General features: G+C 39.4%; 1 protein-coding gene across 7 annotated transcripts; it reads left to right on the top strand.

Annotated features, from left to right (window-relative positions):
• Positions 1-11,510: 11,510 nt before the first annotated feature.
• LOC109022132 (integrator complex subunit 3 homolog) lies at positions 11,511-18,637 on the top strand. 7 transcript variants are annotated; one of them, XM_035686579.1, is made up of 7 exons: positions 11,511-11,860; positions 11,940-12,309; positions 12,437-12,546; positions 13,243-16,556; positions 17,098-17,278; positions 17,487-17,565; positions 17,837-18,637. In XM_035686579.1, exon 4 carries the CDS (start codon positions 13,281-13,283, stop codon positions 16,230-16,232), a length of 2,952 nt encoding a protein of 983 aa, XP_035542472.1. In that variant the 5' UTR covers positions 11,511-11,860; positions 11,940-12,309; positions 12,437-12,546; positions 13,243-13,280; the 3' UTR covers positions 16,233-16,556; positions 17,098-17,278; positions 17,487-17,565; positions 17,837-18,637. The 7 variants fall into 7 exon arrangements, with proteins under 7 accessions (XP_035542472.1, XP_018860490.2, XP_035542471.1 ...); XM_019004945.2 differs by having other exon boundaries at positions 11,511-12,309; positions 17,204-17,278; XM_035686578.1 differs by having other exon boundaries at positions 11,511-12,309; positions 17,177-17,278.
• Positions 18,638-20,856: the final 2,219 nt, after the last annotated feature.

Here is a 20,856-nt window from a genome sequence, read left to right as displayed (position 1 = left end):
TCTCTTGACTTGCCGACCCTTGTCTCCTTATAACCGAGTCTCGTGACTCACCAAGAGGTTAGTCGAGCCAAAGTCATAGGACTTCCAGACCAGTTGGATACAAGTCACTTGACTTGTTGACCCTTGTCTCCTTAAAGCCAAGTCCCTTGACTCATTGCAAGGTTCAAGCCAGGCACAAGTCACACAACTTCCTGACTAGTCGGACACAAGTCTCTTGAGTTACCGACCCTCATGTCCGTAAAGTCAAGTTCCTTGACTCGTCGTGAGATATAGGTTAGGCACAAGTCCCCTGACTTCCTGACTAGTTGGACACAAGTCTTTTGACTTGTCGGCCCTCGTGCCCTTTAAAGTTGAGTCCCTCAACTCACCATAAAGTATAGGTCGGGTACAAGTCCCTTGACTTCCCGATCAATTTGACACAAATCCCTTGACTTATCGGCCCTCGTATTCATAAAACCATGCCGACAATCAAGTCTAGAGCAAAAAAAAAAAAGACAGTAAAAGGAAGGCTAACGAAATCTTTATTATTTACAAAGGAACTGTGTACAAAAAAAAAAAGAGAAGTAAGGGGGAGTTACAAAGGGGAGCTACAAAGGATCCCTAAGGCTAAGGGCATGGAGGAGGATTGAGGAAAACACCGGGCACCAAGTCTTTGCCCAGGGTTTTGGCGAAAGCGAAACGCCTGCGGGTCAAGTTCGAGAAAGGCCAAGTTTAAGACCCTTAAGTCAGCCCTCAGATTTTGCATCAAATAATCTTTCAGCCTCTCAAGGCCCTCCTTGTAGCCATAGCCCCAAACTAGGGACACTTGGGCTAACTCCTAACGATACTCTTGGGCTTAAATTTGTGAGTTGCGAGATCGGATCTCATCGCGCACTGAAGTCAACTTCTACTCTAAAGCCTTGATATGGGCAGCGCACTTCTTTATGGCCTCCCTCTTACTCTGCACTGACTTGGTCAACTCGGAACATTTGCTCGTTAACCATCTGTGTTGCTTGACATCCGTGTTATGTTGCTCGACCAATCTTGCTTTGTCCCCACTGGGGACGTCCAACGATCCCCTTGCTTCCTTCAACTCCCCCTCGTGCTTCGCCTCTAGGCGAGAATGCTCGGCCTTATCCCCCAACCTGGCCAAGTCCTCTGTAAGGAAGGTCATTTTCTTGCGAAGCCCTGCCAGCTGACCTGTAGTTCGAACATTTCCTCCACCATGACGTCTTTCTCATGAGTCGCCTCATCTAACTCTTGGTTCATCTTACGGACTTCTAGGTGGGCGAGGAGGATAAGAGATCTGAGCACTTAGACCTCTTCCTTAAGCTCCCTTCTCTCCTCCATGATCAGAGTAGCTAGCTGGTCGGCCCCTTAAAATATAGGCGAATTAGAGAAGAAAAATGAACAAGCATGATGACTCCCCTTAGCTTGTTAGCTTCACCTTCAATGGCCTTCATCCGTGCACTCTTGAAGCCTAGGCTAGTTCCCCCAGACAGCCCCCACTGGCGTGCGCAGATGGGCCGACTCCCCCAACTACTAAGAGGTGTCTGGCGAGCATGAGGTGGGTGCCCAGAGGGACTGGCGCCACCAAAATCACCCAGGTCGGCCTGTCTCCCACCTAAGATAGGCCTAGATTCCGGCACTTCCTCGAGTACCCTTTAGGGCACCATTCTTGGAACCTCCACCTCGAAAATCTTTGCCCTCAGAGCAACACACCTAGCTTGAGATTGGCAAACCAGCACTCTGCGGATCCTCTCTCCCTGGGGGACCTAGGGTTCCTGCACGGTCGCAGCGACCTCATGTGCTCCCAGGACTTCAGCGATGTTTGAATGAAGGGTGTCGACCACAGGCTCTTCTGGGTGAAGAATGAATCAATCTCGGCCTCGAAAGTCTGGCTGAAAGGCGAGGAAGGAATGGAAACGTGATCGTCGCTATGTTCTACCACAATGACATCCCAACCAGTCAGACACAAGTCCCTTGAAGGCGCACTTGGGGCCCCGCAATCAACACGAGGCCTTCCCCCTCCACCGCCTATTGTTGGGGGACTAGAAGGCCTATTCAGGCCCTTAGAAGCGAGTGATTCTCTCAAAAAGTGCTGACCCAAGACGTAAGAATGGCTCAGTGTGGAAAGATGTCAGGAAATGTTGGCGTCGATCAACACTACATCTGTCATGGAGTCATCGGGATGGGCCTTAAGCCAAGCCAGGACAGTCGCCAACCCGGCCTCCTCCCAATCAACAGAGCAATGGATATTGTCTTGTCATCTGGGACACCCTCCCAGATGGCTTGAACAGGGAACTCCTGGTGAATGTCTTTCCCCTTGGGATACTCCCAGCCTAAGCCTGACATGAAGAAAAAGTGCTTAGTCCAATCCTTGATGTGGGAAAAACGCTTCTCCAGACCGGCAATCCGCTTCTGGCCACGCACTTTGAAACTGCACATGTTACCTTCAAGGCACAATACCATGTAAATAGAGAGGAATTGCCTAGCAGTAAGGTCGGGGTATTACTCATCCCTGGTGCATAACACCATACAGAAATGACGCAGCTCGAAACTAAGAGGTGCCAAACATTTGGGTGAAGTTGAGCATGTGCTAGCTGCAGATATTCTGAAACATCTTGGACTGGGTGATAAAAGGGAAGTCGAGGCCCATTCACGAACATCAGGGGGAGAGGGCAACTTTCACCGCCATGCCGTCTAAGTCAACAACTACAATTAGAGGCCCACGTGCCCCCAAAACCACAGAATCAGGAATGTTGAAGGCCCTCTTTAGCGTACAAAGGTCAGTGGGAGAAGCCATCGACTCCCAGTTCTAACCTTTGAAGAATAATAACCTCTTGCCGAAGGCAGATCGTGCAGCACCCTCGAGGTCCCCAGAGGTTTCCTCTGGGCGCATTGAACTAGCCTTTTTTAGAGCAGTGCGAGAGACATCCTTGGAAGCCATTTAGAGTTGGCAGAAGTAGGAATGGGTGACTGAAACAGCTAGTGATGGAGAAAAAGGAAGTCAGAAGTGAGAGTAAGAAGATGAGATGCACTCAAAGAGGAAGCAAAAGGGAGGTAGAAAGCGATGGCTAGCTGGGGTTTAAATAGAGACTCCTGCTGGTTGGGTTGTCCAACGCATGAAGTGACTGGAGCCGTTAGAGATGTAAAGCTTAAAACAAATCCCGAGAGCCACATTGCACGTAATGATGAGGAAAGCAAACTATCGTGGGGTCCCGGGCATGTAAGGGGAAAGGTTTCGTGAGTGGGGAACACGGGCTAGTCCATTATCAGATGGGATGGCAAGTCGATGCCTCACGCGCAATGGCAAAAACTAACACACTTAACGTGGGTAGGACTCATCATAACGTTGAACAGCACATGAGCAACGTGCCAAGTGACTTTTTGAATTCTCACCACACACGTATGGGGTAACTGGGGAGGATGTTTTCCATCCTCATGAGCTGGGCCAACTAGGCCTATCTCCATGAAAGCCCAGTCGATGGATGCTTAGCCCACTCCTAAAGAAAGGCCAAGCAAGGCCCGCGGGGTATGTACATAGGAAGAGAAAGAGACAATCATCTCACCTGCTCAAGTCACTATTCATGCAACCGGACCACACTGGTTAGAAGGGGCAGCAGGCAATGTTCAGAGCCTACGCCTGCCTGTCCCGGAGACTACGGTGGTGGGTGCACCATCCTCACTCCTACCACAAAGGACAAACGTGGGAGTAAGACAGAGTCCCAAACGATACGATAAGACAACGACAGGCATGGCAAGCGGACACCTTGCCATTAGTGTCACGCTCGAAACTTTTCCTACACGATGGTCAGGAAGTACTCGAGACCACCCCACTGAGGTATATAAACCCATCCTTGAGCTCAAGTAAAGGGGACTCACTCTCTCGAATATTTTTCTATAAGCACGCTTCTCACAATAGACTTGATCCTAACTTAGGCATCAAAGGCATCCTTTACCACCCCGAGCCCTCACCTTGGTGGATTTTGCAAACTAGCAAGTGGAATCGACAAGTTGCCTAGGATACGAAACATGAAATCAACATTCAGATCTTGACTTTTCATATATAATTGTAATTCAAAGTGTATTTTTTGCTTTGAACCGCAAAAAGATATACTTTCGAGTTATATATTCATGTGAAAGAAAAGGAAAATAAAATGAAAAAATTAAAGAATAATGTAATAAAATATAATGATAAAATATTATAATAATAAATGCAGTAAACTCATACCGGATTAATTCATGAATTGAATCAAATGGGACTTTTGGTGTGCTGCTTATTGAGGCAAATCGTTGGTGGAGACTTTTGATTTTGGGACACTTTTTTTTTATAATTTTTTTTTTAAAATTTTGGGACACGACTCTATTTTTCTATCAAAGTGTGGCAAGGATTTTCCCGTAGGTGTTGAGTGTGATTTGACTCGATGGTGATATATTTTAAGAGGTCTTAGCTTTATGCATTTCAGTAAAGTTATCAAAACATGCAACAAAAGCATGGTTCTTGATAATATAATGGTTGGAAAATGCTAGGCAGCCCGATTTGGGCTGCTATTTGCTTTTTCCCGTTTGATGTGGGAAGACCAGTTGCCCTTCTGTACTGAGTTTTAATTTTTTTTCACTAAACTGCCATAGTTGAACCCACCAAAAAACTCAAAACTGAGTAAAAAAAAAAAAAAAAAAAACCCAACAATGAGTCTCAAATTAGTACAACAAAACTCAAAATTGAGTCCAAAAAAAATTCCAAAACAACCATACCCAGAAAACAAAACTAAAACAAAAAAAATTCCGATTAAGAACCCAAAAGACAAAAATTATCCAATTAAGAACTACAAAATGAAATGTAGTAGAGCACCTGGTGCTCAGAAAATCACCAGCCCATGTGACCAACTGCCATAGCCGAACTCACCAAAAAACTCAAAACTGAGTCCCAAAAAAAAACCCAACAATGAAATTGGTACAACAAAGCTCAGTGAACTGGCAAAGTGGAGACACAGAAAATCAGAAACAACTAAAAAAAAAAATCAGCATCGTCATCTTACCTTGGAGAAGAACTGGGCAATGATCAACGGGCAGGAGAGACAGGTTCACTGGGCAGGGGAGATGGAGACGGAGACGCGAGGGAGGGGAGATGGAGATGCCAAGTGAGTTTGGCTAGGCAGGGGAGACGCCGAGTGAGAGAGATCTGGGTGAGGGAAATGAGAGGGGTAACACGGGGAATGGGAGAAATGTGAGGGAGGAAAAATAAATAAATTAAAACTCAGTACGGAAGGCCAACTGGCCTTCCCACGTCAGACGAGAAAAACCAAACGGGAGGCCAAATTGAGTTCCCTAGCATTTTCCTATGATGGTTTGAGAGTAAACTTAATGATAATTGGGAAGTTAGTTGACTTGAGATTGCTTAGTACTTGAGTTTTCATGGCTATAGAATTCAATGTGGGTTGGTCATGTTGCAGTATAAATTTTTGGTTAGTAACTGTTAACATTAGAAGAGGCTAACAGGTGACCAAAGTGTTGAATATGAGAGACTTGGAAGTCGAAGCTTGAGCATCGATCGTGGGAAGCACCATCTAAATTGTGAATATAACAATCACTAAGATCCATGGGCGTGTAGGAAATGTCTTTGTGGAATTGGAGAAATTAGAATACTTCTAGATCGTCCTTGATGAGGACAAAAAATATATTAGGATTATTCCCTTAGTCCTATTAATTTTGTTTAAAGCTCATTCATAATTATTGGACTAATTTATTTTAAAATCTATTGAATATTTTGGTTTATTTTAGGCCCTGATGAATCTGTTTGGACAATCCGATGGCTTGGCCAATAAGAGGAGTCTTTCGAAGTGTTGCTGATGTGATTGCCGAGTGGGAGAGTATTAAATAGGTCCAATCCATCAGTGAATAGCCTGACAAAAGAAACCGCAATAGAGCTCTCCGAATAGAGAAATAATTTATATAAATTTTAAATAGAAAAATTATACGCAATGCTTCATAAAAAAAATATTCTAATAGAACCCACTTATAAAATGTTTATACTAGGGTTGCAATTGATCTGGTTAGAGGGTCACGAATCAAAAATTTCAGTCCATCATTTTTGCAGGCCGAACCGTTAGTTATCTGTCTGATCGGTCCATGACACATTTTTTTAAATTAATAAAAAAATTAATTAAATTATTAAAATTAAAATTAAGTGATCTCTTTAACATTTTATATATGAATAATGAATATAAATAATTTTATTATATATATGGAAAATGATAATCCATTAGATGGAAATTACATAATTAACTTATACAACTATTATATAAAATAACATATTATATGTATAAAAAATATTTATAAATATATATACACATTCGAATTCTATCGGTCTCGGTCTGATCCGATAAAAAAAAACCACACCCCGAGACTAACTAATAAGACTATCAGATCGATCGATTTTTCCAGTTTGAACTAATAGTCTTACAGCCCTAACTTGCATAGAACTTGTCTATTTTGGATTTGTACCTAAACGTTACTCCTCTCAATATGGTTAGATCATTCATAATTCTTTATCCTATTTTTGAAAATATATCACCAAAATTTTCTTTTTTTATTTTACATATCGACTTTTATAATATACTATATATCAGTTTATCTATTTTTTCTCTATATCAGTTTATAAAAGACATTGAAAGATATGAATTTCTACAATCATTGACCCATTTTTGGATAAATTTGGTACCTTCGAATGAATAGCTTCAACTATAGTCAAGAAATCTCCTTCCAAAATCAGATTAGATATACCCAACTGCTGGATGAATTGTAATCCCCGTAAAGCTGCCAAAGCTTCAATTTCATCTATCTCATAGTCCCCTTGTTCTTTTCGACTCAAAGCCATGACAACATCACCTTTATGATCTCTTAAGATAACACCAACACCAGCTAACTTTGAAGACTGGAATAAAGCACCATTAAAATTCAGTTTACACATACCTTGGGGGAGCTTTCCATGAGAGCAATATCTTCTCACACACCACTAAGTGCTGGTTCTTTACATAATCAGCCCTGCTACAGGTACACGCCCATGCGTACCATTTGCGGAATCGGCTCAGCCGATATTATTTAATTAAAAAAAAACAAAAACAAAACTCGATTTCAGGATTTCAGACAAAAATCCTCTCCAGCGCCAAAATCGTTTTCCATCCGCCATTACCATTTTTGCATCCACGAGTGTCGTCGAACCAACCGCATCGTGGTGTTGAAATCGTCGTCGAACGAACCACGAAGAAAGTGAAATCGCCGTTGTCCATCGTCGCGTCGAACCCATCCTAGAAGAAACATCATTACATTGCGAACGCTGTGCCGTCGAACCGAACCCTCATCTACACAGATAGATCAGATTTCTGTGTTAGAGAGTGACGTCCAATAGTGCTTCAGGTTCACGCCGTGGGGTACCGTTTGCCGTCGTGGGTATGAAAACGGGTTTATGCCTCTGTTTTATGAAGGTTTTGCTTCTATTTGCCTCTGTTTTATGCGGAGGGTAATGTATAATCTGATCTAATATTCCTGATGCTATCATTAAGAACTTGAAGTGTAATGTATTTTCTTGAAGTAATATTCCTGATAGTAAACTTAAGAAGTTGAGGTTTACCTCAGTTTTGTGTTATATAAAAGCCACTGAATGTGATTTGTGCCCTTTGTAACTCCAATACAAGTCCTTCAGTGGTGGCCTCCCCGTGGTGAAACCCTTGTGGAGTTTGGATTCTGTTGTTGCAAACAAACTTTAGAGTTGTAAGTTTATGCATTTTTTGTTTGGTTGCCTGATTTCACAATCACTTTTATTTGTGAAGGTAAGCACGTACAAGCTTGTGCTATTGTGTATAGGGTTTCCAGTTATTCAAAACGTGTATATACCGATTCGGTTAATTTGGGAACATCGAAATCATGGGTTTAGGGCATGTGAACAAGAAGATGACAAAAATCCAATACCTCCTTTCGTGTTTTGTCTTCCTGCACGTCGGTGGGGCAGCTTGTTGGTGGTGAAGAAGATGACCTCCCTGCGTGAATTGTCTTTACAGGTTGCTTGGGAAGGTTGCTGTGTTTTGTGCAGGGTTCCAACTTCCATGGCATTGCAGGAGGGTGCAAAGTTCATGAGGTGCTGAGTTTTAGGAAATGAGAAGATAGCTCTTGTTTTAAGAAGCGAGGAGGCAAAACGAGTGTGTGATACGCACCGTTTCAATTAACGTGGAATCACGGGTACGCGGTGGGTACCCCTCCCGGGTGCAAACAGCATTTTTGTTACATAATTATAGCTCTCAACATACCTTAGGCAATTATCAACAATCTCTTGCCTTACACGATAAGCATTTTGAACAGATCTTCATCAATGTAGAAACCAAATCATAAAACCGATCTACCATTCCCACCATTGAACAGATCTGTGGACATCTAGCACAGCCCAAATTGGTTGAACGAATGATCATCGATCCACAAAAAGCATGAATACAATCTTCCATACCAGTCTAACAATGTGCACATAGTCCGGAGGAAATAACCCCTTTTAACAACTTCTGTTTTGTAGGAAGACTTTCTGTACATGTTCTCCATCCAAAATTTTTAACCTTATTTGGCATCTTCAAATTCCAAAATTGGCGCCAAAACAATGTGTTAAAATTTCAAAAAATTGAATTATTTTTTGTGTTTTGTTTGAAAATTTAAAAAAGTTGTAATAATTAAGTAATAATTAAATAAAAATAAAAAATTTAAAATTGAAAAGTATTTGTATTTATGATATTGAGATATGATGAGATGAGATTTACGTCCGAACCAGCCCTATGTAATTGACACAGGTCAAGCTACACATCACATTTCCTTTCTCATAGGGCTGTAATCGAGCCGACCTGAATAAGTTTTTGGTTTGCTGAGTTCGGCTCGACTAAAAAATCTCGAGTTTGAGCTCGAGCTCGACTTGAGATTTTTATTTAATCTTTGTTCGAGTTCGATTCGGTAAGCTCAACTCGAGCCCGAGCTCGACTGTTCGAATTATTTATTTTTTTTATTTTTTGAATAAGATTTAATAATTAATAAATTAGATAATTAATAAATAAAAATATAATATTGAGTTTGTACAACTAACAAGTAGAATCTCGATTGAATTATAAGATTTTAAAAACTTATAAATAATTAATATCTAACTAGTTAATATTTATCCATAATAATAATATATGATATGTCTACATAAATTATTAATATATACACATAATATCATATATCATTTCATATATGATTTCCACGTACTAGTATATAAAATTATTAAATCTTATCGACTAATTATTTTATAAATTATAAAATATAACTATGAATATATGAATGAATTTTCATCAAATCAAGCTAACAAGTCGACTCAAGCATAAACAAATGAATTTTAACAAGTCTTAATCAAATTTGATCATATATGCGTATTTTATTAATCGAACGGATACTTACTTTCATGCGAATCTTTTTTTTACAAGTCAAGATCAATTCAAATTTAACCGAATGAGTAGGGTGTTCATCCGGGTTCCAACCCGGGAACCCAGGTAAACTCGGATTGGGACCCGGGTTTCAAACTCGAGCCGGAACCCGGACTGGGTTGTTCCGGGTCAGACCCAGGCCGAAACCTAGGTTTTTGAACCCTTTTTTTTTTTTTTAGAAGTCTGTATTTAAAAGAATAATTTTATTTTAATAATAGCCTATACCATATTAAAGATTTTTCAAGAATAATCCATGTTGAAAATCATTTTTTTTTATAAAAGCCTATATTATGTGAAATTTTTTTCTAAGAGATAATGTTAAAAAGCATAATCCTAACATTGTGCAGAATAATAAAATATATAAAAATAAAAAACTAAATGTATGTAATCTACTACATATTACATTATTACAAAATATAAAATATAAAATTACAATATATGAGTTATAAATCAATAACATAGTCTTTCATATGATTTAATCACACCAAATAAAACTTCAAGCCTATTCGATGTAGCACCCAATTGAAGACAACTGCTACATTGAATTCCTAGTATATTCTCTGGATCAGTACCGTATTCTTGGAATGAAGACACATGAACACACTCTATTATAACACCTATATATATATATATATATATATATATATATGTAAATCCTTATAACAGATCTTTAAGTCAGACCCCAACCCACCAAAAAAAAAAAAAAAAACGATAGAGATCTTCAATGGATAAAGAGGCCTACTAATTTTCTCCCTTTGATATATCATATATGAGTTAAACTAGAAATTGACATGCTGCATAGACTTTATGAGTTCTAGAAGCTAGAGAGCCAACAATGATATCACATTCACAATTGGATTGGTATCTTAATTTTCTCCATATAAAAGCAATACTGGGTTTTTTAGTTAGTAAGATTATCCCAAAGACTAACCCCAAAATAAAGGAAAAAGATTTTTTGTTAAGCTTGATATGAAGGCATCCTCAAAGCCAATAACAGTATATAATATATATATATATATATTTATATATATTTATAAAGCACTTCACTTTTTCAATGTCACCAGTGGCTTGAGAAATTTCATGACCTGCATTTCCAGAAACACCATCATCAAAAACCTTGAAAGCAACAACATAGAAACTCAAAATGTTCATCACTATAAAAATATAATCATCAACACTGAGTTCCATTGAATTACAAACATAAAGCGCACAACTTTGGCCAACTGCAACATGTATGTTCAACTATTACCCATAATCCAAGCACACAAATGAATTCTCATTTTTCTAAGGCATATAACCCCTTCACCATAAGTGCGTTGCTCTTATTTTACACTCTACCCAGAAATACAACTGATTTAAAAAAAAAAAACATCTAGAAAAATTAGAGCTTAACGAAACTAGAGTGCCGATTCTTATTAATAAAGCACAGATCAGTTTTGAAAACATCTAAATACCTCAAAAAGATTTTTTTTTTCAAAAAAAAAAAAAAAGAGCAACAACTTATCCACGATTGGCTCCCAAAGTTTTCCTGGCTCAAGCCTTCTGATATAGTGTCAGAAACTCTAGCGAGAGAAAATGCCTCAGAAACTCGAAGGCTATGGCTTTGGAGATAGAGAGAGTAGAAGATACGGCTAGAGAGAGAGCTAAGGTTTCGGTTTGGACTTTGGGCGAGAGAGAGGAGATCGAGAGTGAGATCGAGATCAAGAGTTAGGGTTTCAGAGAGAGACATCAAGAGGTTTCGGTTTGGACTCTAAGTTTCGATTGGAGAACGGGAAGATGGAGAGAAGGAGAGTTTCGACTGGAGCAGGGGCAGTATTTCGACGAGAGAGAGAGAGTGTGTGTGTGTGTGAAAAATGAATAGAAAGCGGCGGCTGTGTGAATAAAATGAAATTCGGGTATTGGGTTTAAATACAGTATCTAGGTTTCAAACCCTACCTGGACCGGACAGGTCCGAATTTTGGCAATCCGCATTCCGGCTTGTATTTATTCTGGACCAGGCCGAAAAAAAATCCAACCCAAATTTACGAGTGAGTCTTAGCGGAATATCGAACATATTCATCCCTTTACACACAAACTTTCTCACGTTGCTCGGAAGTTCTTGCTCCGCTTTGATTTTGTTTTTTGGTCCTCTCTTTCACGGCATAAATCGGTACAGTGCCCAACTGCCCAGCCAACACTGTTGGACGCCACCCTTGCACCACCAGAAGCCAAGCGCCACCTTAAGCCGTACAGATCAAGCAGCCCAGCCTTGCAAAACTGGGAGCAACTCACGCAAACTCTGTTTCTTTCTTTCCGTATCGTCTCTCTCTGTCCGTCTCTCTATCTTCTCTGTAATTTTTATTTTCCGTCGCCCCTCCCCACCCCGTCCGTCTCTGCCTCGCCGGCCGGTAAGTCTCTCTTGTCCATCTCCATCTTCGTCTACCTGTCCCTCTTGGGTTCTCTCTTCACTCTCTCCATCTCTCTCAGTTCGCTCTCTCTCTTCTCCCTGTTGTGCCGCCGCCGTCCAAGCCCTACACTACGAGCACGCCGTCCCTCCCTTCGCCACCAATACGCCTCTGTTTCTCTCTCTTCTCTGTACACGAAGCTGCAACCCGTAGCGGCTTCACACCACCGTCGTCCTCCGCTCCACACCAGTTTCCCGCCCCTCGGTCTCTACCCTGCAGTCGCCACCTTTCACGCCTCGCACTCCGTCCAGCCAGAGCACGTTGCCGTTGTTAACACGTCGTATCCCACCGCTGGCTGCCACACCACGTCCAGCTTGCCGCCTCACTCTATCGAACATCCTTCGCGCAACACCATTCGCCCCACAAATCCGACCGACTACTCTCCGAGTTGGGTAAGATATTCATTTGCTGTACCCGTGTAATATACATATATTTAAGTGACTCAATTGGTCAATGTTTACTTGAAATTGTGACGGTACATGATTGTAGGTTTGATTGGGTTTTGGTGATAAATGCTAGGTTTGGAAATGCTGACTGATTTGGGATGTTTTGCTAACTGTGGATATGGAGTTCTGTTGAAGTGGAGCGTATTGGGCATGGCTTTATATTTAGTTTGAGGTTTTGAAGGGGTAAGGTTTTCCTCGTTTCGTGTAAGATAAGGTTGGTTTTTGTGTAGTTGTATTAACCTAAATACTTTTGGAAATGAGAGGTTTTGTTTGTACAATGGTTAGTACATTACATTTGGGTTAAGTGAAGGTACTTAGAAGAAATAGAATTAGATAGATGGTTTTTGCTAAATTCGGGTAATAGGTGAATTGGCCTTTAAGTACATTTTAGTGTATTTAGGGTCACTATAGAATTTGATGGGAGTTTTGGTATGATCTGTTTTATTTCTTAAAAATAGTATTCAACTCTGTTAACTCAGAATCATGGTAATTATGTTTAGGTGATGATTAGTATTCGCTTGGCACTATTGTAAGGAAATTCAGAGATGTTAAAAAGTCCAAGTAAGCGGTGCTTCTATGTTAGATTTTGCTAACAACTGACTGAGGTTGATTTAGTGTATGGTTTGTTGCTTACTGAGTCAGTGGGCTCACTTGTTTATCCACCATTTTTTTCCAAATACTTGATGGTTGTGACAGTTGGAATAGATGGCACGTGATAGGATTATAAGAGAAATGTGAGATAATTGCCATGTGGCAATAGTGGATTAGTCTAAGTTGAGAAATTTTGATTGTGTTTAGTTTATTCTGTTTGGAAGAATTTTTGAGACACTTAATTTTGGAGGATTATTGTATCTAAATTTTATATTTTGTGGATTTCAGGTTAAAGATTTCACCCCCGAGTACGGGGCGTGACACACATGGCCTCAAATCTCATCCAAGTCGCTTCCTATGAAGCTGAGAACCAGACAGAACTCTCTCTAAGGCAAGCCTTTGAGCTTCTGAAACCTAAACTAAGACCCCCATTTGCGTTAACAATCCCAGATCAGCAAGAATATGACCAGCTCAACCGGGCCATTGTTTACGGGTTTTTATGTGAACCCCATAATGCCAAAACCCATATTAAGCACCTACATGCACTTGTCACTGATGGATATGCCTTATTTGTCCATTTGCTTGTCAAGGTTGTTCAAGAATTGTACACAAAACTTGTTGACTCGGTGAAAAAACAGTTGGTTTGGGTTGCTAAGGAGATGATTGATGTCTCCGGGGTAGGGGTTGATGGACTTTTGGTGTGCTTACTGAGGCAAATTGTTGGTGGAGATTTTTCTGAGGGGAATCTGTGGCTGTGCTCTGAGTTGGTGAGAATCTTTTTGGCCAAATGGGATTGCTTATTAGAAGAGGAACCACTAGTTCTTACTAGTGCTTTATACACGTATCTTCGGTTATTGGCTGATCATTGTATGTTAGTGAATAATGTGAATTTAGAGGCATTGAAGCAGTTGGAGATTGATTTTTGTGTCAAAGTAGTAAGGGAGCAGTTTCATTTGTGTTTGAGAATTGGGAGGGATTTTATTAGAGTTCTTCAAGATTTGGTACACATGCCCGAGTTTAGAGCTATATGGAAAGATTTAGTATTGAACCCAAGCAAGTTTAAGACTCCAGGATTTTCTGATATTTCACAGTTCTATCACACAAGGACTTCAAGTCGGTATTCTTTACTTAGGATTACCCCAGAAATGGAGACCCAATTGCGGTTTTTACTCACACATGTAAAGTTAGGGAGTCAGTCGCGGCACCTGGAATGGTTTGCTAAGAAGTTTCTCTGTGGGGTGGAGAGAGAGACTCTTTTGAGCGACATTGTTCGGTTTATATGTTGTGCACACCACCCAACTAATGAAATTATTCAGTCAGATGTTGTTCCGAGATGGGTAGTTATTGGTTGGCTTATGAGACTTTGTAGGAAAAATCATGTTGGAGCCAATATGAAGCTGGCTTTATTTTATGATTGGCTCTTTTTTGATGAAAGAGTAGATAATATTATGAACATTGAACCTGCAATGCTACTGATGGTATATTCCATTCCCAGATACATCGACATGACTCACACCCTTCTCGAATTTTTGTTTCTCGTCTTAGACAGCTATGATTTACAACATAATGACATTATAGTTAGGGGTGTGTCATCAGCTTTCAGTGTGCTTCTTAGGAAAGGAGTGATTCAGTCTTTTGATGTTTTGACTTCTAGTGATGCAATTTCTCCTTTTCTGAGGGAGAGGCTTGGAAGGTTTTTGTCTGGTAGGAAAATGGGATTTATTAAAGACCTGCAGCCAGAAAATTATCCTCACAACTTTTTGACACCTCTGACCTTGCCAAAATCATCCTGTGTGGAAACTGTGGCACCATCACTGAAAGGGCAACTTACCTGCACCCAGGAAGATGGGTTTGCCACCAAACCAGTTGATTCTTCTGTTCCATCCATTGTGACTGGTGAACACCAAGTTGTTTCTGCCGATAATTTAGTTCAAAATTTTGGGGAAAAGATTAAGAAGTTGTGTGTAGTAGGCTGTCAGACCTTGGAGGAGAAATTATATTCATTTCTGAATCTTAACAATCAAAAAACAATGAGCCGTACAATATGCAATGAAGTTTTATCTTCTACAATATCAAAGGAATTTGAGTTGAATGGTTATAAAATATTTTCTTTACTTCAATATCTTCCAGATAATCTTGACTGTGATGATGAAATAGGATCTGCCACTGCCTTACTTATACGTGCCTGTATCTTTTCTCAACCTAAGATGCAGGACATGCTTCTATCCTGGTCAAGGAATGGCTTTTCGGTGGGAGCACGATTACTATCTTATGCATCAAGACTAGCTTATGAGGCATCCATGGCAGATTGTTTGGGTGATACAATGGTCGATAAAGATTCTGCTAAAAGAAGTGATTTACCTTTATTGATCTTTCATATTGATGGGTATATTTCTTTTCTGCAAGGTGAAAAGGAGAGTTCTTTCTCAGCTCTTGTTTCTACTGCAAATATAGACAATAAGGTAGTCTCACAGTTGGTAAATAGTGCTTTTGCTGCTTACAGAAGTTTTCTTGAGTGTTCAAGGACTATATTATATAAAGATGATGATACATCTCTGACGAAGCTCCTCATTTCTGACTTAATGTCTTGTGCTGAATGGGGGAGGAAAAGATTGAAAAGTTTGTTCTGCGGTGTTTTTCATCATCTTCCTGATTTGTCCATTGGTAAGGAAGACATGATCAAGTTACTTGTTAGTCGGTTGGATCACACCGGTCTAGTTGATGTACAATTTGAAATTGGCTTGAAAAAACTCTCTGTATTTGGTGAGAACACCGAAACCATTTTGCACTTAATAGAGAGCTCTCTTGATTGGAGCTGTTTGGAGCAACGTAATTTCTGGGGGTTGATTAGATCGGAGCTTGCTGCTTCCAAGGTTCAACTAGAGAAGGTGATTTTGGAGTTTTTCTGCTCAGATGAACTGGACACTAAAAGAGTTGCCATTGCAGTTGAAGGCCTTCTGACACTATGCTGCTGTTGCGCACCCACTCCTGAGCTTGTTGGGGCAATCATGTTATTACCTAGTAATGCGTTCCATGATTTTGCTGCTGCTGTTTTAGCAACATGGGTCGTGTCTAATGCCACGATGTTATTTGATAGCTTAGCTGATTTTTCTGAGAAGTTTGATAGCAAGACTAGGGATTCTAATCTTCCCAATTCGGCTGGGATTGTGGTGAATCATTCTGCCATTTTATGGTTATTCAATAATTTTGATGCAAAAGGGATGAATGGCTCTGATATTTTGAGAAAACTCTCCCTAGATATTCCAGACAAAAAGTAGTGCAGCAGTTCTGAAGAATAGTTGAGAATGCCCTTTTTTAATCAAAAGATGAGCTAGAGTGCCCTACTCTCTACTGATATTCCCAACCTCAACAAGATCAAATGTTCTGTTAATATCTGCTGAGTAGCTATATTTGCCAAGCTTCTGTAAATTGCTCCCAATGGTATGCTGTTTCATGAGCTCCAAACTATGGAGAGAAGCCTTTTCCTGGAACTGGAAAGAGTAATAATGCCACAACGAGCAGAAATTCCTGTAGGTTACATAAATGCTCTTTCCGTGGGAAGTTACACTTAAGTAAATCCAGCAGCTAGCGGGAGCTTTAAGGTGCGTTCCCTGGTAGGGTTATGGAGTTGTTTGTTAGGTATTTTCTTATAAAAAAAAAGTTGTTTGTTAGGTATTTTGATGAAGATTTTTTATATCTACGTGAGTCAGAAGAATGCTGATTTATATGATTGTGAGCTTCTGTGGTAAAATGTCACCATTTGCCAAAATTTAAGGGCATAAACAATATACTTTTTTTTTTATTTATTTTTAGAAACCTATAGCCTGTTTTGATGGATCTCCGTGGATTGCTAATCAGTAAACCTGACATTTTTTTTTTTCCCAAAGCACCACTTTTTATTTTTAAAATTAGTTGAATTTTATATGATTTATAACCTATGTTTGACTTGATTTACAAAGTATTGCTGTTCAATGTCTTAAGGTTTCGTTTGTTTTTACAACCATTTTCATCTCATCTCATCTCATCATTACAACTTTCCCAAATTCCCACAAAAAATAAAATAAATAATTCAATTTTTTTAAATCTCAAAACAAAAATAATATTAAAAAAATATATTTTAACAATATTTTATTCAACTTTCAGCTTTTATCTCAACTCATCTCATCTTATCTCATCTCATCTGCAAAAACAAACGAGGCTTATTCAATATCTTGGAACTCAGTTTCACGTGGTTTAATGTTCCTTGAAGAGATTGGCGATCATGGAGAATATAGTGGCAGTTGCAATGGTCACTCGAAGGCTTCTTTTGGAAGAACCTGAGATAGTATGTATAACCTTTATTCTTAAGCAAACACTTTTCACCTGAAGTTCAATCAACCAGATTTCTTGGATTTAGGAGTTATGGGTTGTTTATGACTTCTTCACAATTGGCAAGACACATTATCTTCTGTCAAAGCTACCGTTTAATCTGCATTATACATTTGCGTAGATCTATAGGATGTTGAATCTTTTTTTCCCTCATTTTCTTGTAGGCAATGCTATCTATTTCCATCACTGATTGAGATCAGATAGAATCATACATCATCATCCATTAAAAGTTCTTTTTCCAGGGTATGAGTTCTACTCGATTTTTGTAAATTATAGAGCTGATGTAGTAGATTCATTTGATGTTATTTCAACAATTTTATTATAACTGGACCTCTTTCAAGGAGATATGAATTATGCCATATCTAACTCATTATAAAAGTCTTGCATTTTACGTGACACATACTTTATTCTTGTGTGCACTTTGGGGTGTAAATGTGTTCAAATGCTTAGTTAGTTGTCTTCCCTAAATAGATCTGTCAGAACTGTTTCTGACTGTTTTGCTTGCTTGTTGAAGCTTGGGCTCAACTCCAATCGATGCCAATCATACATGCTTCTCATGACTATTATCAGTTTGAGCTGAGATTAGCTTGGACTGTTTAGGAACGTTTGAAAAGATTACAAGCGATGCTTCTGTGGCTGTCTTGCTAAACAAACAAACTTGAAACCCAGTTTAAACTCTGCCAGTTGAAGCTGATGAAAAGCTTGAGCAAGATTTTAATTAACTTTGTTTCACCTGATGAAAAACTCTGCCATCACTGTCCATGGTATAAGAGTGCTCATGGGACACTAGACTAGAATTCTGTGTGGGATCCTCCTCCTGCAGGGATCATCAAAATCAATTGGGGCGCTGCACTGAATGAGACTAAAGATAGTGTTGGTATTGGATTGGTGGCTCGTGACCATGAGGGTAGCATCTTGGCCACTAAGAAGCTGTCCAAAACTGGCTTCATGGACACACTCTTGGCAGAAGCAATAGGGGGTTTCCAAGCTGCTGTATTGGCTAACGAATTGGGATTGAACTCCGCTATTCTGGAAGGGGATGCTCTACAGATTGTTAATGGGATCAGTCATCAGCTTGAAAGGTGGGATAGTGTGGGAATGATCTTGACAGATACTAGAATGTTACTATCTAGGTTGAGTCATTGGCAAGTGGTGTTTGTAAGGAGAAGTGGCAATGATTTTGCTCACTGTCTCTAGCTAAGGATTCCTTAGAGCTAGCTGAGGATTCGGTTGTACTGGTTGTTAGACCAGGTTGTAATCTTGTATCCTCTTCGATTTGAGATTAATAAAGTCTTATGATTCATTTAAAAAAAAAGTCTTTCTTTAGAATTTTGGAAAGTCTTTCTTTGTTTCTAAATTTGCCTCCTTTTTATTAGGAATTGGACATTATAATGTCATGTTTTTGTTAGTGTTGTTAAAAGCGCTTGGTGCAGTTGTGCACATGTGAAACACTTCTCATCAGCCACTGTTTGGCATCAGTCAAAACACACTCTATGTGGAAAGTAACAGCCTTTTTTTTTTTTTTTGTTTTTTTTTCCCTCCTCGCGACTGCCTCTTCGCATCTCTACTCCTTTGAGAAACCCTCTGAGTCGCCCAAGCTCCTCTCAGCAACGCTCTCTGAGTCGCCCAAGCTCGTGCCTTAATCTCCTCATGACTTGAGTTCCAGACTTCCTCGACCCTTCATCTCCTCGTAACTTGAGATCCAGACTTCCGAGAGCCTTCATCTCCTTGTGCCCGATCTGGGGGTGCCTTCATCTCATCGTCCTCCTCTCTTCTTCAATATTTTTCTTTGATTGTAGAATATCTATGAACACTATGTATTTGTTCTATTTGTGCTCAAGATAACTTTATAACACATGAAACCTTCTGTAGCGAAAGCGAAGAAAATCTGTGGAACGTAACATGGGAAAAAAGCTCAACAATCGTAAGGTATGGTAGTCAAATTATGCTAGTCTTTTTTATATTTACTTTGCGATGTTAAATCTCCATCATATTAAGACTGCAACCTTAAGCTATTTCCTCTTGGGATGTTCCAGAGAAAATTAAAATTAATTCTTAAGCTGAAAAATATGCCACTTCTGAGATTGATAATTTTTTTATCCTAACACTAATCTTTATTCTCCCTGGTGTTTTTAACTTTTGCCTACTCTGCTATTCTGCATTGCCAGTACTTGTGTCTTTATTAAATCAAGAGCTGAATATATTTTGGTACAAGTTAATATGCATGTATTTTTCTTACCCGCACGCTGCTAACGTGCTTTCAGTTCCATCTCATGAAATTTCTGTATCAGTTTCCACACGAAGATATTGCTTACGGTCCCATGCAGTAAATACTTTTGGCTTTACAGCGGGAGAACTCGTTTTTAGATTGTCCAGCACTTCCCTTTACTATCTCTTGTTTGTCTAAACCCTTGTTTGTCCAACACTTTCACAAGAATTGATACTGATTTTGTCACCCTTGTTGATAAATATGCCATTGTTTATCCCATTTGTTTGTATCTACTTGTTAATGATTCACATACTTGAATGCTTCACAGTATGCTTGTTATAATGGATCTGCAGTTTGGAAGAGGGAGGAGGACGTATTGCGAAAAAGGAAAGATAAACTAAGAGAGAGAGACAAATGCTCAAAAGGAGCAAGGTTGAACAAAATTTGCGGAGAGTCGAGAATAGAACTGCACGAATATTATTGTGTTTATACTAGGTTGTATCAATTGTAATAGTTTCTGCTTGGTTCGGATAAGCTATAGGGCACATGTAAATTAGTGGATATTTTCTTTATTTTTCTTCTATGGATCAATTGTAATGGTACTCTCCTTGAATTAGGCAAAGCCTGATAGGTACTTGATTAGGCATTTTGTTGTATATGGGGAGAGGTACTATGGAGGCTATGAAAAATCTAGCGTTTTTGGTCACTTTTCTAAATCTGCTGGGCTATATAGATTTTTTCCCAATCTATTTTGGTCACTTTTGAGCTTATCTATGACATTTTTCATCCCATTTTTTCTCAATCTATTATACAGACAGGATGATAAGTGGAACATGCTCGGAACACCCTCTATATAGATTTTTTCCCAATCTATTATACACACAGGATGATAAGTGGAACATGCTCGGAACACCCTCTATATAGATTTTTTCCCAATCTATTATACACACAGGATGATAAGTGAATAAAAATCTGCACAAGTTATATAGATTTTTTTTCCAAACTCACGCATGCACAGAAACAAATCAACTGAATTGACATTGAAGCTTGATTGATTTCATATGCAAGTTTTGTATGGTAAGCTTAACATGTACTCTCAATTCCTAAGGAATCACAAGCTATACATCTCCACAACATAGTCTCCACAACCCGCCTATACTCAAAATCCGTACACAATTGGACACAAAACCATCTATACACAAACTTGAACACAATCCACAATGATTATATACATGAAAATCCCTTCACAACTGAACACAAAATCATTTACACACATACACCTAGACGCAACCCACAACATTTATATGCACAAAAAGTATACACAA

This window comes from Juglans regia, chromosome 16 (genome assembly GCF_001411555.2).
Source record: "Juglans regia cultivar Chandler chromosome 16, Walnut 2.0, whole genome shotgun sequence".
Classification (NCBI taxonomy): Eukaryota; Viridiplantae; Streptophyta; class Magnoliopsida; order Fagales; family Juglandaceae; genus Juglans; species Juglans regia.
The sequence above is the reverse complement of the archived record's forward strand: the minus strand, read 5'-3'. Positions and strand labels throughout refer to the sequence as shown.